This window comes from Uloborus diversus, chromosome 1, assembly GCF_026930045.1.
Source record: "Uloborus diversus isolate 005 chromosome 1, Udiv.v.3.1, whole genome shotgun sequence".
NCBI classification, from domain to species: Eukaryota; Metazoa; Arthropoda; class Arachnida; order Araneae; family Uloboridae; genus Uloborus; species Uloborus diversus.
The window spans coordinates 208690428-208717595 of record NC_072731.1 but is presented as its reverse complement, the minus strand read 5'-3'; the positions used below and the strand labels follow the sequence as shown (position 1 = coordinate 208717595).

General features: G+C 33.1%; 1 protein-coding gene across 1 annotated transcript in view; it reads right to left on the bottom strand.

The window, feature by feature from the left end:
* The window catches only part of LOC129224572 (galactokinase-like), a gene marked incomplete in the record, with an annotated part of 29705 nt that extends 2749 nt beyond the window's left edge, over positions 1–26956 (bottom strand). The window contains 6 exon segments of the mRNA XM_054859057.1: positions 1295–1445; positions 4093–4274; positions 7157–7282; positions 11517–11649; positions 16311–16506; positions 26734–26956. Of these exon segments, the coding sequence (XP_054715032.1) occupies positions 1295–1445; positions 4093–4274; positions 7157–7282; positions 11517–11649; positions 16311–16506; positions 26734–26892 (947 nt within the window).
* Between the last annotated feature and the right edge of the window lie 212 nt (positions 26957–27168).

Sequence of the window (27168 nt, the reverse complement as noted above, 5' to 3'; positions counted from 1 at the left end):
CCATTATTTTGTTAGAAGAAGTATACTGCCGTGCTAAGCACAGATGTGGTATCTGCAGTAGAGCTCAAAATGAGATATTGATGATTAAAGTTTTACAACTCGTTTCTTTGATTTATGACTTAATTAAATGTTCAACTTGCGGTAGTTGTTTCGTAAATAACTTATCTAAAAACCATAAGAGAGTATTTTTGTAAAAATCTTAATTGAAAATTAATAAATGTAGTTACAACAAATTTTCTTTTCAAAACCTTTTCATATACTAAACTATTTTCACCGTAAGTGACAATTACTAGGCATTTTTTGGGGTATCTGCACAGATACAACAAAAGTAGCTTAGAAAAACGTGCTCAATCTATTATTAAATAATACTGAAGACATCTGCTTTCTTTGGATTTGGCTGTTTCGCTTTATTTTGTTAATACAAATCTAACAGAATCTACCTTCTGAAAGATACTAGTTTCAAAACTCCGGACAGTTAAAACTGTAATCCATAACAATTTTCTGTTTTTTATATTCAAAGAATGTGTTTTTTTATTATAATGTTTTATTTTCTTGATTCATTTTTACCGTGCATGAAGATAATTTTAGCAGCAGACAATACTTGATTACTGGCTGTAGAACGAAATGCGTTTTTTTTTTTGTATGAAAGAATAAGATATGAATATTTTAAATGCATTTTATTATTAGAATTTGCATTTTAAATAACCATTTAAATAGAAAAAGCTGAATATTTACTTTAACAATTATGCAAAGTTGTATTACTTTTTATTATCAACCTGTATCAACTATTCAACGGTAAACTAATTTTAATATTCTGTGTTACAGTAAGCTGCTACATTATTAAATATGCTGCTTTACTAAGGTATAAAAGTCGTATCTACAAATTACTAAGGAAAAAAGTGGTAACTGTGCAGATACCACTTTAAAGGCTTATTATTTGTCACTTACGTTCAAATTGCCTTAGCAAACTAAGCAAATTTACAGTTACAACTTTTTTTCTTAAAAGCTTTTTTTAATATTTCGCGTTCACAAATCACAAAAAAACTTGAGATTTAGGTAAATTAAATTACTAACGACCACCTGGTGATAATAACTTAATTTTGATAAAATGTGCAGATACCACATCTGTGCTTAGCACGGCAGTATAATCATTTAATGGCACATTTTGATTACTAAAGATAAATTTACATAGTTATTGTTGTTTGAAAATAATCTAATGGATCAATACATTGTCTGCAACAACCTAATAAGAAGTTATTGATTTTTTAACAAAAAACACAGAAGTTTTTATTACCGTAATGAATAATGACTTTCTTTCATGAGTCTTCCAAATTGGACAAAATCTTCTTCTTGAAGAGCTTTCGACGCTTGAACTGTTCTTTCAATTTCTGTTACAACATGTAGAGCTCTAAAATATATTTCATCTCCTAATTCAGTTTTATGACCTAGAATGCAGAGCATGACATTTTTAGTCCAGATCCATTTAAATTTAAATGCACAATATGTGACTTTTGCAAAAGAGATAATTAGTGAGATATATTATAGGCAATCAAACATTTTGTAATTTTATAAACCACCTCTAAATCAAATGACTTGCAAGCAACATTTATCTATTTCCTTGTAATTGTTCTGTACCTAAACATGTTGCCTTTGCCGGATTTAGGGGAGGGCAGGCGGGGCTACTGCCCCGGGGCCTCCACAACAAAGAGGCCCCCACAATAAAGTTTTTACAAAATATCCTAACTTTCACGAGTCGAAAATATCGGATATTTTGATATACAGTGAAACCTCAATAAGTAGTCGACCGGTTAAGTGGTCACTCCGTTTAAGTGGTCGTTTTTCTTTGGTTCCAACAAGGTCTCATTCACATTAATGTAAAATGACCCTCCTTTACTGGTCACCAAATTTAATTTTACCCACTTAAATAGTCACTCAAAAGTTGTTTTCTAAAATTCCTTTTCCTTATCGGATCTTAGAAAATAGTGTCGGGCTTAGTTGAAAGGCTGTTTGATATTTATTTTCCTTGAAATCTCGATCCTCGGTTCTGGTCATTCAAAGCATAATTTTTGCTGTGACTCTGCCAAGTGCCGAGAATATGAATCTAACTCCTTCCAGCAAGGCAGACAAAATCTAATACCTGGAGAAAGTTAGTCAGTATTTAACATCCATTCACAAGGAACAAAAAACACAGAATTTAAAGCTTGATGTATGTTAGAAGAGATAGTTCTTTTCCGTAAGCAACAACTTCATCAATCAACATTGAAAGATTGTATTAATGTACCGTAACTACATTAAAATAAGTTGTTGTTATTAAGCAATGTATAAGAAAGAGAAAATAAAACAAAGTAACTATCATTAGTATTTTCCCCCCTTTTTAAAATTTCCACTATACTATAGACATTGATTACATAAGTTATTGTTTTTCTCACAGAATTTGACTGCTCTTCATTAATATTTGGAAGGCTTTTTTTTCTTCCTTAATTTCCCACTCCATATAAGTAGTCACTTCGCATAAGTGGTCAAAAATATTTGGTCCCTTGAGTGACGACTTAACGAGGTTTTACTGCATATAACAAAATACGGGATATTTTCGAAAATATGATGATCTTTGTGAACCCTGATTAAGGGCCTCCACTCCTTCGTTGCCCCGGGGCCTCCATACTTCCAAATTCGGCCCTGCATGTTGCAAATAGTAAATACATGGTTATCACCTGGATATACAGGGTGTTCCGTTTTAACCTACAAAACCTTTATTTTCACAACCATTAGTCCTAGATGTATATGTATACTTCTAATTGCAAAAATGTTCAAAATCAGATGCAGGGTTAAGATATTGAAAGTTTGAAGCAAAAATAAGAATGAGTCAAAAAACATCAAATTTAACTTTTTATACGGGCTCTAGGTCCCCTAACTAATATTTAGAGAAATATTCTCCATTGAAAACTACAGTAAAACCCCTCCTAACGGACACCCCTCAAAGGCAGACACCCCTCTTATGCGGACAATTTTTAATTCCCCGGTTCCAATGCAAATAACATTATTAAACCACTGTTCTGAGGACACCTCTCTACTGCGGACAAAAAAAATTTGTCCCGTTAGTGTCCACATTAGAAGGATTTTACTGTATTACTAACACAAAAAACTTGACATTTGTGCGACCAAAACTCATAGAGATATTCTAGTTTTAAAGTTTTAAGGAACCATACAGAAGTTGAGATTGAAACTTATCGCTCCTTCAGAAGATTGACAGGTCATCAAAGTAAGAAAATAAAGGTATTTATATTTTTCATTGCTGTTCAAAAATAAATGCAAATGTTATGCCGTGATATGCAAAAACACACCACAAAACCTCCAACAATTTGAAAAACCGCACTATATGCACACATATAATTTTAAACACTTGTAAACCGCTATATTTTCCCCAAAAAAGTGTTATTGTCTGCAAGTGAAAAGTGGTGTAAGTTACAAAACACTGCGTTTCATATCTTGGTGAATATTAGTCGTACTAGTTTCAAACTCGTGTTGGAATTATTTTTCAATGGAGATTATTTCCCTAAATTTAAGTTAGGGGACCTGGGGCCCGATAAAAAGTTAAATTATGTATTTTTCGACTCACTTTTATTTTTACTTCAAACTTTCAATATCTTAACCCTGCATCTGATTTTGAACATTTATTCAATTGGAAGTATACATCTAGGACTAACGGTTGCAAAAATAAAGGTCTTGCAGGTTAAAACAGAACTCCCTGTATATATTGTACAGACATGTTATGGGGATTACATAAGAACATCTTTTTTACTGCCAAAAAACTTATACGCTTTGTACATGAAACAGTACTCACTAAAAAGGAATACTGCCTCACACCTGAAACCTTTTTTGTTTGCCACCTGGAACAGGTAATAAGTCATTTGTCATTGAATTTCATAGAGTGGATCCCACAAAATTTACATGGAAAAAGGGAAGATGCTTCGAGATTTTCCAGGCAGAAATAAGAAGTCCTTGGCAGCTATTCATTTTATACAAATTAATTGATGCGCTTTATCAGTATCAAAAGCAAAATATTTAAAAATAGAAGTATATTCCTGTTCATACTTTCAAGATCTTGGACTGTTACATCCCTGAGACTAGATTTCCCAAGAATTTCTGCTGCTTTTTCACACTGTTTCTTCCTATTTGAGTACTGACTTTCAGCCAGTTTGTGGTGAACGTTGGTATTAGTTATCAGCACTGTAACACTGGGATTTTTAAAATTTATTAGTCTGTACTCAAGTGATCTGTAATAAAAGTTTAAAACATGAGTTAACTTTTGATAAAGTTTTAAAAAATAATAAAATCAAGATAACAAAAGTATTTAAGCATATAAACATTAATTAAAAAATATTAATAATAACAACAGTGTTTTGTTTTGCTGCAATAGTAATGTATTTTAATCTCTATATATTTTTTCCTCTCTTTATCTCTGCCCAAGTTCACAAGTTTGAAGAAGAATGTAGCAACTAGTGACACAAAACGTCGTGATTTAGCCAAATATCAAGTATTCAGCTACAATTAAGGTCGAATATTCGGCCATTCAGCCACCGAATAGTTAACTTGTTTTTGTTTAAATACAAGACAGGTTTACATTTAAAGCATAATTTTGCACAGTTCAATCAATGGCACACTCGGAATTTTTTCCTGGGACAGGCTAGAATTTTTTGTAAGGACCTCTGATACCTGAATAGAGAGGCAAAATTACTGTTTTTTCAACCCCTCTCCCAGATTTATGTAAGTTTCTTTAAAATTTCGTATCAGTAAAGTTTTATTATAGTTTTTATTTTACCAACTGAAGAATAAATTGCGCTGTCTTGTTTCCAGTGCTTTCTCTCTCAATCTATCGAAGCACTTCCACAAAATCAATTTAAATTTGTAAATCATAAAAGGCACACACAACCTTATTTATGCTCGAATTAAAAAAAGCATTGAATAAAGAAAGCTGCAACAAATAGTTTCTTTTAAAAGAAAGAGGTTGACTTCTCTATGGAGAGAAAAATCGATTGTTGGGAAAAGAGTTTTACAGCAACCGTATTTTAAGAGTAGTAATTTTCAAATAATTTCTAAAATTCTCAAAATTATAGGCCAAAAGATACAATTTTAAGCATTTACTTTGGTCTGGTCAAGGAGGTTATGGCCATTTCTGAATTTCATCTGGTCTCTGGGAGGGGCTTAAGCCCCTTAGCCCTCTCTGTGAGTGCACCACTGAGTTCAATACACATTATTAATGACTTAGAAAATAATTTGGAGCAACCTTTAAAAAAAAAAAGATAATATTTATTTTTTTAAGGATATTTTCCCTATTTTGAACTCTTGGGAACAAAAAATAAATAAATAAATAAACTTTCAGATTATGGGAATGTTCATTATATAGGGACACTGGATAATGCATTAAATATTTGTCAGGAGAACCATCAAAATGTAATTGCTATAATGCAAGGAAAATGATGTGGGTGCACAATGGCAAGAATGCTTAATTATGATGAAAAGAATTTTGCAAGATTTGAAATTTGAAGAGATGTGAACTATTTTGTGTAGTTGTGAAGTAATATTGAATGACAGACCCAGTAATGTTGAGGAAACTAGCTCTAGTCATATGGCAATAATATCTGCTGACTTTTTGAGGAAAAAACAAATGATTTGACACTAAATTTAAAACAGATAATATTTCATAATTCTTCAAACATAGACTGCTTCACTTTCAGAATATTTGCAGTTCTTTCAGACAAAAGTTGTTGAGAATGATTCAAATACCAAGGAAATGATCAATAGAATAATGTAATTGAAAGGTATTGTGCTTCAACATGATGACTCATAGAAGATTATAGCACTCATAGAAGAATTTGACTGAAGAACTTTTTACTGAAACTGATGATGTAGTTCAATGAGCAAGAATCAAAGTCGGGAATGGTGAATGGACCCTTTTCACCTGACATCACTGCGGATATAAAACGTCACTGCAGTGCATTGTGGGAACTGTAGCAGATGAAGATCCAGAACTACAGTGTATAATAACAGTTGAGTTTATGCAGCTTATAAACTCTTCTTTCTTTTCTTTTAGAATCAGGCACTTTCAGATTTAGATTATGATACCAGACTTAAAAGGCTTAATATGTACAGCTTGGAGCAAAGGAGAGTCAGAGGGGACATGATTGAGTTGTTTAAATTTATCAACATAATGAAAGATGTTAATAGATTAAACTTGTGCACGGAAAGCAGGACGAGGGATCATTTTAAGCTATTCAAATCTCAGACTAACCTGGAAATTATTAAAAATTACTACTTTAGTAGGGTCGTGGGCTTTTGGAACAGCTTAACAGAAGACACAGTAATGAGCAAAGGGGTGGTTAGCTTAAAGAGTGACATTGATCCTCATTGGGAACTAATAAACTGACTAGGACCAGCCTCGCTGGGCCCAGAGCCTGTTGCTAGTTGTCACATTTGTATTTGACTAATTTCTCATGTAATGTATGACTACCTCTTCACAATTAAGTAGAGGTATACTATAGATAAGAGCAAAAAATGTTAAACTTTCTTGTAAGGAAGCAGTGGATGATTTTGTTGCTTAAGAAAAGTAATCCAACAACAAAGAATCGCTGTACAGTGAAACCTTGTTTATCCAAACTAACTGGGACCAAAAGCAATCCAGGTAGTAAAAAAGCTGAATGATCAGGGTTATATGAGAAATTAGCAAAACAAATCCTTAAATAAGCAGACTTACTGTTTATTACAATTAAAAAAAATTATAACAAAAATAGCAAGAATTTCAAAAATCCCACAGTTCATTTAGAGGTGTTCAGTATTAGTTTGCAATTCTGCTTCAGCTCCAGCTATAGGGTGGTATTTTGTAACTTTATACATTATTTTAAATTATTCATATAAATATAAAAAAATATTGAAAAGTCAAATTTGGTCTGGATTATCCAGGGATCTGGATCATTGAGGATAGGTAAGAGAGGTTCTACTGCATATGTTCACTCAGAATATAACAATTTTTTCTCTTACTTCTTATGTTTAGTTTACCAAGCTTTACATTATGCCCTAAAGGAACACAGACTGTTATGAAGAGAATGGATGCATTGTTGATGAATTTGATTTTTTTCAAAATTCATTATTTTTGACTTACCTGCAGTCTAAGAGAAGAGCATGGTCTTTCTTGCCCATGAAGGAAATAAACTGATCCATAATCCCACATGGTGTACCAGCGAATTCATGTTCTGCTTTTTGGCAAACTAGAGCTTTATCAGCAAGACTAAATGGAGGGGGAAAAAAGTGAACGTTTTAAAATAATGATCTATTGCATGCCCAATTTCTAAAATTGATGCCTCCACAGCAGAAGGTTTTGCCAAGAGATTCTCATTAGGTGTTGTCTACAAATGAGGTCACATTTAGAAAGGAGGACTCATTAGATTGCAAAAAGAGGGAGAGAGAGGGTAATCAGAAGTGTGACATCACACATTTAGGTTGAAATAAAAACTTTTAATAACAAAATACTTCTATTATATGGCTCACATGTGACGAGGAGAGACGGTAATGTAAAGTGTGACACTTTGACAAAGGAGCCGGGGGGGGGGGGGGGGGGACTCAAATACGTCGGAAAAAAGTACAACATCAATTTTGGATAGCTCGGTATATAGTGCTTGGAAGAGATGTGTACAGTTTCGGATATTGTTTTTGGGAACCTGTCACATTGCCTTTTAGGGGTCCGTTAGAGATGAACAGTAATTTCGATATGGTAAGTTCATCACTGAATGTGTTGAAGAGCCACTGCTTCAATGGGTGCAGAAGGGGTGTCTTCTGCTGTAGTGAAAAAGCATGTGAAAGCAAACTCAAAGCACTCAAACATTTTAAGCACCCAAATTATGGTTTAAAAATGTTTTATTTTTCTTATGTGTAAAATCATAATCTTTAAAATATCTTTCAATTTTGGAAATTTTTGCATGAATTTACAGCAATTCGTAAGAAAGAACGTGCATATATTGCATCTTAAAAAAAATTATAAATATTAATACAGTCGAACTTATTTTCAATGAGTACAAAGCGATTGAAATATTTGCTTGTTATAACCAAGTGCTCATACCAAAATTGGTTAGTGAAAAAAATTCATACGAACTTGTATTGTTTGCTTTTTTTCTGCACAGTACCAAATACCTAGACTAGTATGCTTTAAATGTCATGGTGTCTCTTTCTTATGTTCATATTTTTTGAGCAATATTCATGGCCCGGAAAAGATTGTCATTTGTATCCCTGGCTACCAAAAAAGTTGAAACTTTTCTACACATTCAAAAGTTATCAAGTATGTTACGAGCAGCTCAGTTTTGAATTCTTCGTATTTGTCACTTACATTATTTTTTCAATTTGCATTAGTTTGAATTTGAGCCACAATATCCTTGAAAGTAAATTGTCATGGAAGTGATAACATTGGCAGTCTACAAATGTATTATAATTTCATATGCTTCTCTACTCGGCAAATGAAAATAAAAATGTAGTTGTCGCTTGTTTTCAGAACTTATGACTCATCAATCACTAACTTTTAGAGGGGTCGCAGATGGAATTTTTTAAAAAAATAGGACATTATGTTGACAAAATTTTAGGACAATAAATAAATATCAACAAAAATAAATACCACTATTTTAAACATATGCTTCGGTTCTGTCAACGTTGCTACGGGCAATCCCTCTTCTTTCAAAAAGAAAAAGATTTTTTTTTTTTTTTTAAATCAACCAATAAGTTGAAAGTTTACATACAAATGGTAAAATGGATACTGTGATTTTATGCATATCAGTGTATAAATATAAACTGAAAAAAATATATCTTGCTAAGTCTAGTGATGCTACATATAGGTGCACAGATAGTGATTTACGTTTCTTTAAATTTTCTCACAGACACAAATGCTAAGCTTTTTTTAACTGTTCAAATTAAATAACTGAATAAAGGAGTAAGGTGTCCTGTTTGAGAAGTTTTGAACAAAAAAGTTTGAATCAAATTATTCCCTCTAAAGTTGTTTTTATTTATTTATTTATTTTCTTTATCATTTTTTCAGCCCTACCTGAGGAGGCTGTGGCAGATCCATCATATATACATGAAGCCAATCTTGAAATGGATACCTTTCATGAATAGTAGCCAGGGCAGAAGTTCTTAACTCAGCTTGTGAAGAAGAACGTTTACGTAGAGGCTGCACCAAGTCCAGATTAGCAGTAGCGTAATTTAAAGTACCAGGGAAAACAGAAGGTCTAAAATTGTGCTGTCTGATGCTCGAGACATCGAGGTCTGTAGCAAGTCGGTGAAACTCAAATAAGAAGGGATGTTGAGTTTTGAGACTGGTCTGAGGTGGGATGTAGCTGTTCCAAAAACCCTCTTTTCTGAGCAATATCTCACCTAGAGATAAAGCACTGTAGGTCCATCTATCTGGCAAACAATAAGTCGCAGTTTGCAATTCCATAGCAGCAATAGGGGTTGATTTTACTGCACCAGTAATGAGTCTTAATGCCTTGTTTTGTGCAACGTCTAAGCGGTGATAAAGAGTTCAGCACTGTAATTAACTAGCATGTTGTGGCCATCACGAAACTTTCTTCTATATATATATATTTTTTTCTGATCCCTCCCCATGCTTGATGAGGAAGCAATATTCCCAACAAAAACAGAATTACACATGCAAAAACTTGACAAACATCCCAATGTCTGAATTATTGCAAAAGCAAAGCAAAGAGCGAAAATTGAAAGTTATTTTAAAAGCCTTGCTTGAATTAATTACAAATATTTTATTTGTTAACAAACATAAGATGGCAACAGTTAAAAATTTTAAATCATTGAGATAATATTTCCGATCATTTCCATACAGTTAAAATCACGAGAAATACGCAGACGACAATCTTTTACGATTTATCTTTCTTGTTGTTGCATTAACAAAGCTATTTTTATTCGCAAAAAAAAAAAAAAAAATCATCACCTCTTGGAGCGATTGGCATCAAAATTGAACCGAAGCCTGTTTACATATGGATTCACATACATTCCAAATTTCAACCAGAACGTAGCATTACTTCTTGAGATAGGGCACTCACAATGGAAAAAAAGAACGGGTGATTACGCTACCATCTTTTTAGCTGTTGACACTAAAATAAAATCAGCTCTTATACCCACTAAGGGCTACTTGCCGATAAATTTTTCTTTCATTCCGTTTATTATTTCTTGAGATACAGCAGTCACAATTGACGACAAAAAATGTTCTATAGCTCAACCCCCGTTTGAGTTATTGACACCAAAATTGAATCAGCACCTGTTCCTGTTAATGGCAACATATGGACCAAATTTTGTCTGATTCCGCCAGTTAGTTCCTGAGGAATAGCAAGCACACGCAACTCAAAAAACGTCCCATTGCTCCACCCCCCTTGGAGGAATTCGCACCAAAAACCAATGGGCACAAGTTCACATAGCGGCACATATGTGTACCAAATTTCGTTCGACTTCATGTGGTAGTTTTTGCTGTAGAGCGGCCACAAAAAACTGGTCACACACAGATGTGACACACAGACAGACAGACATTTTCCAAAAATAGTCGAAATGGACTCAGTACATCTCAAAACATTCGAATCCGTCGAAATTCGAAAATTTGCACAAATCCAATACTTTCTTCTATATATTAGATATAGAAGAAAGTAAAAACTGGTTTAATGTATGGATTAAAGGTGGAGATAAGAACGCTCTGGGAAGCTCTCTATTTTACCCCAGCTATTCTTTTCAGCAAGTTAAATCTACTCATCACCTTTTCGACCACTAGATGAATATATTTAGTCCAGTGTAGTTTAGAGTCTAGTGCCATACCTAGGTAAGTAGCACAATCAGTCCTGTTCAAATATGTATCACTATAGATCAAACTCATGTCATGCTTCTTTGTGCATAGAGGGAAAAGTTCAAAAGTTGTCTTTTCAAAATTTGTCTTGAACTTGTTTTCTAGGGTCCATGCTTCAAGGGCCTCAAGGGATTTATTAAGGTTTCTTTTTCAAAGCAGGGATATCTGAGTTAATTGACCATATGACGAGGTCATCAGCATATAGCAATGAATTAATCTCAGGAACAGCTTAGACATTTTGATAAGTGATTGAACTTCATCAGTTTTCATTATTATGGATTTCTGATTCGTTTCAGTGAAATCTTTTTATGGGATAAATTTACTAAAAAACACAATAGCTCACATTTGCACAGCTCATCACACACCACATTTGCATGGGGCATACAAATAATAGGACTTGCACTCTTTTAACACTGGTAAATAATTATAAAAGGATTTTTTGTTTAGAATTACACTCATATAGGTTAATGCGGAATAGGATTCTATATACAAAGCACTAATGAACTGAATTTTATTTTTGGACTTAAGCCAATCTGGCTTTGAGGTACAGATATAATATAGTTAAAACATAGCGCCAGAGTGGGATTTTTGACCCGGAATAAATCAAAACTTTGTGACACATTTAAAAGCAACAAACCTTAATGATATTGTTTCACTGCTTAAGCCTTCTAAAAATGTATAAGTTGCCACCTCCAAAGCAGCAGAACTGGAGAGTCCCCCTCCAACAGGCACAGTAGTTGCAACAAAGGCATCAAAGCCACACAATTTACCTGAAATTCAGGAAATTCTATTATCATACAACTTTTAAGGTTTTACTTTAAAAAATCTTATCATTGAATGGTATTTAACTATTTCCAAAGTTGCTAACTTTATTATCTTGGCATGAAATATTTTACATTACTTAAAAACTTGGCAAATCTTTAATTGAAAGTGGCTTTGAACTTCCACTAGCATATCACAACAATAACATAAATTGCCGGTCCAGGTGCTTAACACATACCTGCTCTTTGCCTTTTTCAGAGAACTTTCCTGAAAGTTCTCTAAAAAAGATAAATAAGTCTGCAGTTTTAACCCATGGCCTTAAAACACCGTGTGGTACAAAGAGACGTCTTATTTAGCCAAAATTGAGAACTTGATATGAATACAGATAGAGGGTGGACTGGCTTGCCCGCCCATGGCTTGATGCGCCCTCCCGCCTATGTGCCCTCAAGCCTGAACACCTTTTTTTATTTTAAAAAAAATATTTAATTTTATTTTTTTAGTGCAAATTCTTTTTTTTTTTTTTTTGCTCTAACAAAACTGTGTGAATTAACTTCATTTTTTTTTCTTTTCTTTTAATCCTGTAAGCCTGCATACTAGCTTTTTTTTTTTCCCTTCTCTCTCTTTTTTTTTGGCACCTTTTTTGAAAACTTTTTGCACCTTTTGTAGGTCAAGGTTGGCGCCCTCCTGCAGGACCCAGTTCGCTCCTGATACAGAGGATTGTTTTTCAGAGCTGCTTGATTTTAACCCGGCCGAAAAAGGCCGGCCGGGTTTTTTTTTTGGACATTAAACAAATTAGTCTTGTTCAATAGAATTTAAACAATTTTAATTAAGTTCAAAAGATCTTATGACAATGCTGCTGTTATACCAGTCATTTGGTTCTGACTTTAAATAACAATGTACGTACACCTTTTCTTTTAATCACCAAAACTCTTTCTTATTTTCTGAAAAAAAAGTGAAAAACATTTTTAGAAAAAATAGTTTCCTAAATAAGAATATAAAAGGAAACCAAATAGACCATATTGGTGAATGAATTTAAATTCTGCCGGGATGATATAGATCTACAGTTGTCAATAGGTACAGAACATAAATAGTTGCCTCTGTGCAATAAGTCTCAAAAAGTTTTACTTTGATTAGTACAGTTGCTGGAATTGGTAGTTTAATATTTTTTGGGTTTTGGAAGTACTTTTTAATGGGAAGAATGAAGTACTTGAAACAGGTTTGTCTGATTTTAACCTAGAGAAAAAGAACAAGATGGATTTTTTTTTTTTTTTTTTTTTTTGATTTAAACCACCTTTTATGTCATTTAGTTTTCATTTTCACATGAAGGTGCTAATCTATAGTAGCAGAAATCTAAAATATGATGTTTAATAAATGCAGAATTTAGTTCTGTTTTACAAATATACATCAAAATTGATTTTAAAAAAAATAATACGGCATGAAAAGGGGCAAATTATTTCATATAGGTGTTTTCGGTTACAAGGATGCTATTTTCAGTGAAGACATCAGCTTAGGTGGAGGATGATGCAACAAAAGTGTAAGGGTTCTGTCAGAAATTATTTGCAGTTTTTGTGTATATATTCCTTTTATCATTCTATTTTCAGTAAACATATTATATTATTATCTAAATTGTCATTTGTTAGCTTATTAAAATCTATAGAGATCATTATTATGAAGAATATAGTACATGATTTATAAAAGTGAAAAAAGACCAGCTTTTTCCAAAAAGGCCAAAAAAGAACGGCTTTTCTACTAAAAGCCAGCCGGCCTGGCCTTTTTTTAGAAAATTCCGGCTTTTTTGCAGCCCTGTTTGTCCAATTTACATTATTCTTATTGTTTGATACAATTTCAATGCCAGTTTGGCATTTACTGTTAGGCAGAATTGCAATACTTTCATGAAATAATTTACGACAGAGGTTATTTTTTTTAAATATTAACCTGAGGGCAAAAAGTAAAATGTATACTATATTGTTGCTTCAGCGCAACAGTAAAACATCTAATCCCAGAAACAACACTAAGATATCCCCATTGCCAGTTGTTCTGAGGCAATGATATTAAGAAAATGAATACACATATCATTAAATAATTAGTTTCCCCACAAGATTAAATGCTTGATAGTAAATTTCAGCACCATGAAAAAGAGTATTACCTCAAATGGATAAATATTATGCTTATTGTTGTCTTGTGCCAGCTCAAACAATCAATTTAATTAAGTTATGTCATCTGAAATTGTATGGAATCTAAGATCTCTTAAGTGAGCAATTAAGTGAGATACGTTGTTCAAGGTGGAAAAATGTCAAGTGCTTCATTTAGTCCATGGAAAAAAGCATGCAAGCTATTACTTATAGGGAATTACTTACATCTTAAACGAAAAAGAAACAGTTGTTGATCAGGGTGTTTTGATCAGTTTGGACTTTAAATGTAGTCAGCAGTACAGTATAGCAAGTAGTAAAGTCAACGGAATGTTGAGTTACATCACTAGGTTTATTGCACAAAATGCTAGGGAAGTTCTTCTACCATTGTACAGAAGTTTGATAAGACCTCATTTGGAGTATGCTCTTCAGTTAGGCTCTTTATCTTAAGAAAGATATTAATTTATTAGAAAGAGTTCAAAGCAGGGCAACAAGGTTAATAAATGGACTTTTTAATCTAGATTACAGTTTCAGATTTAGAATTTTTAGAATATGTAGTCCTGAGCAAAGGAGAGTACTAAGTGGGGATATGATCCAGTTATTTTAGTTTATTAAAATAGAAGAAAGTCATGGGCAAAATTTTTACACAGATGGCAAAACTAGGGGTCAGTATTTTATGTTATTCAAAGTCTAATCTTGTAATTAGAAAAAAATCACAATTGGGTTATAGACACTTAGAATCGTTTATCAAAGTCAGCTGGTACTTACAATGGGGTGGACTGTTTTAATAGGGTTCTAGACCATTATTGGGGAATGATAAATTGAAGCCAGAACCAACAGAATAGCTTTAAAATATTCAAGCTGAATTATTCTAAATTATGAACACATTTTTTCAAGAAAAAAATTCTTTCGTCACTTGGAAAGTGAAAGTGTACTAAGGCAGAAAAAAATATGACATATACTGAGAATCAAGAATACACATAAATGGTATTATAAGGGTATTTTAAATTTGTATGGATATCATTTTTAAATAGATAAAGGTAGTGTTCCTGTAAAGTGTTTTTCAAAAGACATAGCACCTTGTTCTATTTTTAAAACACACTGACATGTCCTGCCCAAAGTTGGATTTTGGACGTCCGAAACTAGTTTTTGACAGAACAGGTAGTTTTTACCATTCAAAACTGTCAAAAAAAAAAAAGGCCAAGGCTAAAGAGTCTAATTTAATCAATTTGTATTTACTGCAATATTAGTAATGCATAAATACAAATATTAATTAGTTTTAATTAATGAATATTTGATAATATTTTTTGAAATGTTCATTAAGAAATATATTTTACATAAAAAATTTGCCATTTACTCAATTACATGAAAACTTCCTTATGTAAGAGTTGGTAGTGTTATGAAATGAAATTTAAAACACTACCAAAGTATTTGATTTCAATTCTAACTCAAAGAAACTCGATTAAATATATCATATTTAGAAGTAAAAAAAAAGTTTTATTCTCATTTGCATATGCATATTTTTGTAAGAAAACTTCATTACTACTATTTGATAAAATAATAAATTCATGCATGTAGTTGAAATTCTCAGTGAAGAATTTTATTCTTTGAACCAGAGGAGCCCACCTGGAGGCGGGGAGTTATCCCTTTTGTCTGTTGAGTAACATTCCTAATCTTTTTAGCTTCCGTAAAGATACAAATACAAATGTGACGACCAGCAACAGGCTCTGGGCCCAGCTAGGCTGGTCCTAGTCAATTAATTTGTCCCCAATGAAGATCAATGGCCCTCTTAAAGCTATCCACTCCCTTGCTCATTACCGCCTCTTCCGGTAAGCTATTCCAAGTGCCCACGACCCTGCTAAAGTAGTAGTTTTTCCTGATTTCCAAGTTAGCCTGAGATTTAAATAGCTTAAAACAATGACCCCTTGAGAAGAGCAACATGCCGTACCTTGTCAAAAGCTTTTTGAAAATCAATAAAAACAACATCCACACATTTTTTGTTATCTAAAGGTTTTGTTATCTTTTTTGTTATCTATTATCATTCAAGTTAAGTATAGATTGAATTTTCACTTTTCTCTCGTTTACATTGTCAAAAGGAAAATCCCCTAATGTTGTGGATCAAGTTGAATTGCCGAAGAATGAAGATGTATAAAGGCGAAAAATGTAATTTCTGTTTATTTTTAAATTATTAACTTTCATTTAATCCAATGCTCGTATAAATTAGAAATTGGGTTTCATACACAAAAATTAGCTTTAATGTTAATGTTCTAGGAGATTTTAATGATAAAATAAGATCAATTCTATGTATCGAAATTTCTGTATATAAAATTTTTTTTCCAGCAATTTGCTACTTCGAAATATGGAGGTCCGACTGTTTACAGACCATGAGTTGCAGTAATAATATTCCAATTGATTATTAAAGTTGTTAATTATATTTTTACAAAACGTATTGAATAAATTCAGAATATTTAATTAACAAAATAAGAAAAACAATAGCAATTCTACTACTTCAAAAATTACAATTCAACATAAAATTTTACCTTTAAAATTGGCAACAACACCTTTAAGATAATTTGCCCATGCAGGTTTACCAGGACAGAGAAAGCCTTTGGTTTCATCATCAGGAATTATGAACTCAACTTCTCTAGGTTCATCAATCATTGGACAGCTTGTAAAAATATGACATCTCTTGCTCTGATTAGCTCTACCAACAATGACGGTCACCATAGGAAGTGCCTATTAAAATATTTCAAACTAAGTTTTTTGCAGAGGAAAAGTTTTATATTATTTCTCAAAAAACAGCTGCCATTGCATTTTTAATCTTACAAGTTTTACTAGAAATATCTGACTTTAGATAGGGAGAGGGGAGCACATATTGACAGCCCAAATTTTCCCGAACTCAAAAAAAAAAGAAAAAAAAAACGTGAAAATTGGGCGAAAAATGTACTTCAATGGCAGCACAAGGATCCACATCCCAAAAACATTTGAAACGATTGACAGTACAATTTTCTGAGCTATGTCAATCAGGCAATTTTGGAATTTAAAAGTAATTTATGCTGGATTTGTTTTAGTGCTAATTAATACACCTTTATATTGAATTATGAAAATTAATTACATATAAGTAAATGGTTTATTCATTGAACATAATGTGGCAGTGGTCGATTTACAAGGGTGGCGGTGGGAGTGACCACCCCCTCCATTTCCTGAAACCAATAATGAAACACTTTATTAGTATTTATGAGCAAATGAGGGCTATTTCAAAAGGCTGTACAACACTGGTTCTGTGAGCCTACTGATTTCAAAATGCGGTGTATGCTAATACTCTTCATTTTTAAATAAGAATTTGCTGTTAAAATAATTTGTTATTTCGGGGTTTATTATTCAGTAAATAGGGGTTTTTGCTTTCATTTTAGTCGGGGAAAAAGAAAAATTCGCTAAATTTCGAAATTCGTTAAATCGGTTTCGACTGTAGCTATGCTTCTGCATAGAAGCTTTAAATAAAAATTTCCTAACACTTGGAGAAATAATGGAATAAGTCAACTGTGAAAGAAGACAAATACAATAAGAGGCCAACGTCCAAACCTTTTTCTTTCGAGACCAAAAAATGAAATATTAGCTGGGGCATTTAGTGCAGAAAATATTAATGCATTTTTAATGAATTGTTTAGATATTATAGCATGATACAAGTTCATTCTAAGCACTTCTAAATTTTGATATGTCTGGAATCTCAAAAATTCCTACCTAGTTCAAATGTAATTTCTGAAAGTAGTACATATAAGTTTCATAATGCATTATTGGAAGAATGAAGAGAATTTACAATTTATGTGAATTCAAGTCATTTTAAATTATTAATATTGTTTTATTTATGGAGTCCAAATGTGCCACAAGCATGTCCGAAGTTCTCCACATGTAGGGGTACAAGTTAAGTACATCATTATTATTATTATTATTTTAATGCTGTCACTTTCTAATATTTGAGTAAGCACATTTCAAGGAATTAAATGAAAGATAATAGTTAGTTTTTTTTTTTTATGAGAAAATAAAATGAAAAAAGGTAAGTTTTTTGTATAAAATAAGAAAATGTCCACATGTGCCTTCCTCTCCTCTAGGTAAGTGATTAAAAAAAATGGGGCAAAGATTATAAAAGTATTTTTTTTTCAAACTCAAAGGATTCATCAGACATTTAATACATTTCTAGAACCATCAAGTGAGAATAAAACTTATTAATATATTTTTTCTTGTGCTATTTAATAATCTAGTTATTAAAAAGTAAAGTGGCATATTACATTTGTTATGACATTATGGGTTGTCAGTTTTTAAAAAAAATATACAGCTTCCATTCAATTTCGTTTTTTTACTAATGTTGACCTGAGGCGGTGAGAAATACCCAATAGTTATACATGAGGTTCAACTGTAATTTTAGTCATGTCAAAACAAACTGCCAAACAAAATAAGCAAACACTTGGTTGGAAATAAAACCAGTTGCATAACCATAAAAAAACGGGGGGATATACAAAAAGGAAATTTCTATTTTTTGTGGAATATATCTGCAAATCACCCCCCCCCAGTAGCGGATTTTAGGGGGGGGGGCAGGCCCCTTCCAAAAGGAAAGTCTAATTTAATCATTTAATTTTTTTCAAATTGATCTTCCCCATATGACATGAAAAAATGCTTTACAGTTATTTAAAAATAGCACAAAAGGCAAATTTTATTTGGATAAAAACGTTTTTCTTTGCTAAAAAAGCAATACTGGACCAGAGTGGTAAAAGACATTTAATTCACTTATTTCAAATTCAAATGAGCACATTATGCAATTTGTCTATTAATTCTGTTTTGGTGGAGTTGGTAATTAACATTTTGTAAAACATTTACGCTCCAAACCAAAGATGTTTCCATTAATAAACCATATTAATGGAAACGACAAGTTGAATTAAAATTTTCAAAAACAAATCAGCAACTGCTTTGAAATTTGCAAAGAAGTAGTTTCTGAATTCTTCAATAAAACTTATATGTTATGAAGCTATGATTTTCTTATTTATATAATACTAGCGGTCCGTCTCAACCTTGTTCAGGTTTTTAAAAAAAAACTATCGATCAAAAAAATATATATTTTTTGCAAGTACTTTTTAGTTTAAAATTTAGTAATAAACAGAATTTTTTATTTCGTTTTTATGAGATTTGAAAAAAATTCATTTCCTGATCAAGAAAGACCAATATATAATCCCCAGTAAACAGTACAATCTTCTCGTATGTAACGTTGTACTACATATCGTATAGTTGTACATTTGTACTTCAGATTTGATGACAGTGATGGCATAAGGAATTTTCATTCGAAATTGTGATCACTTAAATTGGAAAAATAATTATGCAGGGACCATAGGGATGCAAGGAAAATGAGACAACTGATATGCTGTGGTGATGTAAGAACAGTAATCTCAATCATATTATTCCGTAGTTATTTTAACTGAGGTTCAATTCCATAGCATAGATTATGCAAAATAAAGTTGCGCAATAAAATTTATTTGGCTATCGTCTTTAAATTTAATAGTATGAAGAGAAGTCCTGAGGAGTTAAGGAATTCATGTGCATGATGAAAAACATTGTTGGCAAAGACTATTGTCCTCTCACGCATCCACGTATAATTTTTTTTCACAAAGAGGCTTGGTTTCAAAAAAAAGAAAAATCAGGATCAAATCATTTAGATAGAATTTCCCAACTCATCTATTTTAATAAGATATCCTGTTCACAATGTGTTTTTCGGTTACTTTCTTGCAGTAAAAGGCTCTAGTAAAGCTTGCAACCATCTCTTAAAACGGGCTCTTATAGTTTTTCTGAAGAGACAGAGATTGTAAAGGGCTCCTAAGAGGAGACAACTTTAATCAGGCTTGAAGTATATCTGCACGCGTTTCTCTAGGTATCACATGAAGAGTTTGATACAAGACACCGTCAAATACAAAGGTGACACCTCTCATAACTTTTTAGAACCTTTTTAGCCTTTTAGGGTTCTATCTACAACTTCAATAGCCAAACGGTAGCTCATCGAACATTTGTCCGACATTATGAGACATTCTCTTGAAGAAGTTCTTCAAACTGCCCATTTTTTCTTGCAGAACATGCGGAGGCTTTCTGGAAGAGATATTCAACATAGTTGAAATGTGGAATGGTCAGTTTTTCTACCACTAAGTAAAGTCCCGGCAATTCCATAAAAAAATCCTGCTGATCGATTTTTGGCTACTGTTGCATTTATTGAGTTTTCCAGTTCCACCAGCTGTGGGGAGAAAAAGTAATTTGCGACCCTGGTTTTGGTGTACCAATCTTGTTTTTATAGAATTGTATTCGTTGATTATCTGTGGCAATGGCAAACAAAAGTCCCGAACCGAGTTTTCGCTTCATTGACACATTTTGCTTTTATTAAAATAAGACTTTTGTTTAATACACTGTAAAAAAAATTCTGAAATGTTCCTGGAAAAAAATGTTTGGCTGATGTACCCAATTTTTGCAAGGAACGTATCTTTCAAAAAACAAAAATGTTTTCTGCTAAAATTCAGTTTACCTTCCTGAAAATATCCTGGATTATTCCATTCCGTAACCTTCCTGGTTAAAGCCAGTCGTGCTATCTGGAATCTTAAGTAGCTGTAATATAACAGCTTTGCCAGAAAAGCTCCAAAAGTTTTTTTACAATCATGGCTACAGCAATATTGAAAGCGTGTACCATGAATCTAACTCGCTTGCGGAGCTAAGGAATCTAGAATCATATTTGCTCTTATTAGGAGCTAAGTCATTCTGAACTGGCCGTAATCAAACTGATGCCGATACACTTATTAAATACATTCAGTTAACCTTTATACTGGTAGCTAAAAATATTTTTTACAACAGTGATAAGTATGGATTTGTACAACTTGTAGAAATTCAGAAAGCTTTTTGACAAAGACACTTGATTTTCCTCAGGAAAAGAAAAAAATCTTGCAAAATCCCGAAGCGGTCCACGGAAATAATCAGTAATGCTTCGGATTTTTTTTCAGTGTCATTTAACATTGAACGACAATCATAGTATTTCTGCTCATGTTTTCCTTGCAATATGTCGTCACAGACATCTTTTTGAAATGTTTGCCGTATAGCAATAGGATCTAAAAGTTGATATAGTTATAAACAATTTTCTGAGTTTAGGAGCGAAGTAAGAAAGTTACATGTATCAAATAAGGTTAGTTTCCGAGGTTTGTCGTCCTCTATAAGATCAAGTTCTATACTTGCTGCTTGATAGGTTGGCAGGACTTTTAACTGTCAAAAGACTTTAGAAATACATTGGACGACGAAAATGTTTGAAATGAATTCTTGCATGACAAAATTACGATTGGCTAATAGGATAAATATTGTATTCGACTAAAAGTTTAGCATTTCTCAATCCCGGTATGCCTTCCAATCTCTTGTACTCGTTTTCTGCAGAAAACTTGCTTTTTTCCCATGCCTCTACTCTTTTTCTTGGGAGGGGGATTTCTTCCTGATATTATATTCATGAGCAATATTCTTTAATAATATCGTTTCAAATGCCTAAATACGATCATGAAGAAAATTTCTCCAAATAATGTTGTTTATTTTTCCTCTTTGCAAATTGCTTAGAATTTGCTAAACTACATGTACTTAAGTGGACTCATTGGCAATTATGTTTTTCATTTCGATTTCAGTATGAATAAAAAACTTTTAAGGACAGCCCGAAATGCGTGCCAAATTACAACCTTTAGAAGCACATATTAATATCGTCTATCTGTCCTACTTAAATTCTAAAACTAATTTGCTCGAAGCGAATCTCAGTTATAATTTGTTTGTATAAATTTTGAGGCATACGCATTCTGTGACTCTAATTGGTTTGCAATGTTCAAAGCTATATACCTTACACACAATGCTATACACCTTATCCTCTGCAGTCTCAAATGCATGTGAAAGTTTTGGTAGTTCTCATGCTGGCATCTTGATATACTTCTTTCATTTTCCCAAACCTCAGCATTCACTTTGAAGAGAACTGCCAACCACTCTGCCAGAACGGATGTGGGGCAATCAGGGTTGTTTTTTACATATATAAGCCCAAAACAGTACAAAACAAAAAACTGGTAGCGAAGATAAACAATCGGTTTAAAAAAATAATATGAATGCATATATACATAAGTTATAGCTTATGTCACTCAGTAAGAATGCACCTTTCATATGGTAAAACATTTTTCAAATAGTTGCAGTGGTTCTGGAGATTACCTCGAACATATAAACACATAAAAATCCACTCTCTCTCTCTTTATAATATTAGTTTTGCATAAATTTTGAGGCATTAGCATTTGGTGACTCAAATTGGTTTGTAATGTTCAATGCTAATACAATGCTATATACCTTATCCTCTGTAGCCTCAAATGCATGTGAAGATTTTGGCAGTTCTCATGCTGGCATTGTGATATACTTCTTTCACAGGTTCCCAAACCTCAGCAATCACTTTGAAGAGAACCATCAACCACTCTGCCAGAATGGATGTGGGTCAATCGGGGTTGTTTTTTACATATACATGCACAAAACAGTACAAAACAAAAACTGGTAGCGAAGACAAACTATTGGTTTAAAAAAATAGTATGAATACATATATATATATATATATAAGTTATAGCAGGGCCGGACTAATACTCCGTCAGTCCGTACCCCGTCACGGAGTGAAAATTTTTGGGGGGCGCAAAATTGCCAAATCAAAATGAGAAAAATATTTGCAACTGAGCGGCTGAAAAAAAAAAAAAAATTGAATTCTCTGGAAAAAAATACTGCCACTATCTACAAATGAAGAGGGTGCGTCGCGATATCCCTTTATCTATTCTATAATCGCAGTCTGCACAAGTTTGAAGTAAAAGGTGTTAGTTCTTTTACTAATTACAGAGCCTTTAAAATCATTTTAAAAGAAGAAGAATCAGCAGTAGGATCAACACCAGCAGGGGCACCCCGAACTTAAATTTTTGGGAGGAGAGAAATTCTCTGCCGAACGGAGCTACAAACTTTGCAGAATGATAAATAATGTATATGTACTCATGTACTTACATCTCTAGCAAATAGTTACAGTTATGCATTTAAATATTTCAATTATGTCTCCAAATTTGCAGAAACGTCAGGAAAATTTTGCCGAATTATGAAATTTTTGGAAGATTACAATAACTTCCCATCGGAGTGCTCATAATAGTCTCCAGGAGGGGGGGGGGGAGGGAGCGGGGTAAACATCCCAGTTTTTCAGAAAACGAGCAGCCAATTTGATTTTACTTATGTAACAAAAGGAAATCCTTCGCGGCGTTAAAGATTTAAAAGAAAATTATAACAAAAATGACAATTTTTTCTAAATTTGCGAACAAAATGCAAATAAAAAAAATATATATATCTATTTAGCGATATATCAGAGAATATCTGTACTAATAAGAAAAAACCAACTAAGAGCTGCTGAGATGAACGTTTCAAACATCTTTAAACAGGAAAAAAAAGCTACTGTAATTGGACTAACTTTCACAAGCCGTAATTTTCACGAAAATAAAGATAACAGTGATTTCGCAAACTGAAAATTTCGCGATTTTTTTTTTTTTGTAAACAGAAGCGAAAGTTGAAAAATCCGATATAACAAGATTTTTCGCGAGGTTTAAAATTTTCGATTATGACGGGGTTGCGAAAATTAAAGCCGCGAGAAAAAAGTGCTTTTACAGTATTCAGTGCAATTTGGAAACTCATGGCAAGCTTTAGACTAAAAAATGTATAAATTTATAAACAAACAAGATAGCGTCTGGGTAGCTGATGCTTTTCAGTTTCTGTTTTTTTTATTTTCATTTTTTTTTTTTTTACTATGAAAATCTCACAGTCAAATGCTGAAAAATGTATGTGCCGCTGAAATATGGTTCTAACAGATAAAAAATCAAACAGAGAGAGAGAGAGAAGTGAGATTTAAATGATTGTTATGAAAAGTCGCACCAGAAGTTGTTGAATAGTTGAAGGGAAAAAACGAAGGTTAAAACAAGAACTCTGTAGGAGATTAATGAGGCACGATATTTAAAATGAATAATAGTAGAAAAAATGACCATAGTTATCACACAAAAGTCAAAAATAAAATAATAAATAAATAAAAACACCTTCGTCAAAAACAATGAAATATTCTACTGGGGCTGTAAGCGTTTGAATTCAAACATAATAAAATGTAAGGTAAGGGTGAATATTAAAAATTTTAATATTTGCGTTTTTAGGAGTGTGATTTCGAAAGAGTTTCTTAGGGTTAGAGGAAACCCAAGAACCCTTAAACCTGATCCATGTAACATCATCGAAGATTGTCTACAGTTGTTTTCAAAACTTTAATTTTGAAAAATTTCCGAGGAAGTCTCCTCGATTTTTATCCCTTCCCCTAACGTCATCAAAGATTGCTTACAATTTGCGTAGTTATTATTTCAATTTTGAAACGTTTTCGCAGAAGTTCTTCCGAACCTTCCCTTTCCACCAGTAAAGATCAACTTTTGTTTAAACTATTTCAATTTCGAAAAGTTTCGAGCGGAGAGGCATTTGACTCTCCTTATCCTAACATACCAAAAATCGTCTAAAACTTCAATTTTGGAAATTAAAACTTTTGACAATTTACTATGGAGAATTCTCCAATCCCATTCTTTCTCTCAAGAGGACTTACAATTACGTATTTTGGACGAAAAATGCATAGGGGATGATCCCAGACCCCATCCCGTTCCCTTACTTCAACAAGTGTTGCCTGCCGACCGAGAGGTGTAGTGGTTAGGCGTTGGCATCTTACGCCTGAAGACACAGGTTCAAACCTTGCTCCAATCGGTGAATTTTCAAGATGCATAAAATAGACAGCGCCCGGGTCATATGACTTTGTAGCATGTGAAAGATCCTTCGATTATTCGTTTCTCTTGAAGTACTCTTGGAAAAATTAAATTCCCGGCTCAGTTTCGCATTGTAAGAACTTAGGTACGTCCATCTGATACGGGCTTCGATATTATCGTGGCACGGTGCCACATGAAAGAATGGATGCTACATCGGGAGATCGCATTAGGTCTACAAAAGTCAAATCCCCTAACACAGCCCCATTAGAAATAAATAAAAAAAGACAAAAATTGCTAACAACTGCAATTCTTTTTTTTTGGAAAATTTTCCTCTCTAGACGTTTTAAAAACTCCTTTTTCCCTTCCGTTTTCCAAATTTTGTTTACAGAATTAAAATTTCGAATCGTTTAAAATTTTGTTTTGAGCCCTCAAGTTCGAAAAATTCCAAAGTGAGGTCCCCTTCACATTCTTTCTCTTTTTTATATCATCAAAGATTGTCTAAAATGACGTTTTCAGAGCTACTATTCAGAAAACTTTCCAGCGTGTAACCCCTGAACCCCCTATTTATGCGCAAAATTTACCCATGACGCAATGTTTACATTGCTCTTTTTTTTTTTTGATCGATCACGAATTGCTTATTGTTTTCACTTGACAGTTGAACGACGTCCATCCCTTGATTTTATTTTTCTACTATAATGCAGGCTTCCACGTGCCTGGGAATCGAATTATTTATAAACGACCTTCTCGACTGTACACAATCTTTTTTCGCGAAAAAGTATCCAGCACACAACATCGAGTGCATAACAACCAGCCCCTGGCCTTGATTTGAATTTTAAAGTCTTGAATTCCAATTTTCGTAGCGATAAGAGCCATTAGTAAAACCGAACGCAACGAATTGCAATAGGACCCAACAAATAGGGTCCTATTGCAATTCGTGATTGCAAAAAACAATCTGATTTCAAAATACACAAGTATAATTCTACTAATTCAATTCCAGGTTCCACATAGATAACACAAGTCCCCTAATTTATGTGCTCATATTCTACTAAGTACTCCCACTTAAACCAGACGTTAGATCTGCTCTCTCTTAGACCGCTGTCTTATGAATGGGAGAATTGGAAATCACCAGAATCAAATCTGTCAACCGATTAGAAAATTATAATTAATATTTACAATTTACATTAATTGCCAAGTTACTTTGACACATTTTATGTGTTTGCCAAAAAATTGTAAAAAAGAGCATGTGTTTTTTTATTTGTTGGGGAGGGGGGGCTCTTTCTACATGCAGTTCAAAAGGGGCGCAATTTTTCCCTTTTGCACGGAGTGGTTCAAAAGCTAAATCCGGCCTTGGTTATAGCCTATGTCACTCAGTACAATATGCAACTTTCATATGGTGAAAGAATTTTTCAAACAGTTGCACTGGTTCCGGAGATTACCTCGAACATATAAACACAAAAATTTGCTCTCTCTCTCTCTTTATAATATTAGTATAGATTTCATAGTTAGAATAGAATTCATTCGTAAGAACTCAAATGAGGTATGGGTTTATTTAACAACCTTGTCCTTGAGCAGTAACGATTATGGAACATTGAAAATGGGGTGGAGGGGATGCTTTTCAATTTCTTGGGCCCCCAACAAAAATTATCTCTGCATTCATCCCTGCTCCTCCCCCAATGTTCCCCTGAATACCACTTAGGGATATTTTAAAGAGAAAACATGTGTGGGGAGTAAAAAATAAGAATTGGGTAATCAGCCCAATGGGAAAGAATTTCACACCTTTTTTGAGGGAGATGAAAAAAAAAAAAAAAATACAGAACTGGAAGAAATTACAGTTTCAATAATGTAAGATAGATCAATATGTACAGAGGGCTAATGTCTTCACCAATCATTGTAAGAATAAACTACCAATCCAATAGCAGAAATTAAGAAATTTTAAAATATTACCTAAAATTAAGAATTTCCAAAACAAAGGTTAAGGATTTCTAAGTACTTTCAAAGAGTGCGGGAAGCCAGAGCTATGATTTCATGAAATAATAATTACTATTTATTAACATGAAAATCAGATAAAATATCATTTTAATGTCTTGATTTTAGTTACATTATGATAAAGGTAGCACAAAGTAGAGAATAAATTTACCATAGGCAACACAAAGCCATCATTATAATCGGTATGCTCTCCTATTAAATTAACTCTACCCGGTGCAGAACTACATATTGTTGGTTCGATTTTGAAAAACTCTGAAAACAATTTGCAAGCGTATTTTACAACTTGATTTGAATCAGTATTTTCGTTCATTTTTCAAAATGAAGAAAAATATTTTTACACGTTGCCGCTTCTCTTGAATTGAATGAACGGGAAAACTCTTGCATGCTCCAAAAAAAAACATCGTCTGCTATCTTATCTGTTTGAGTTGAGATGTTCATACGTAAGTTCGCATACCTTGGTAGCCGGCTCCCTGGTAGCCGGTATAGTGCCTAGAAAGAGTAGTGTGCCGATCGGCGGGGAAAAAGTGAGGTCAGATCTGAGGAAAATCCAGGTGGCGCTGCACTCGAGTAGTACGTTATGCTCCTC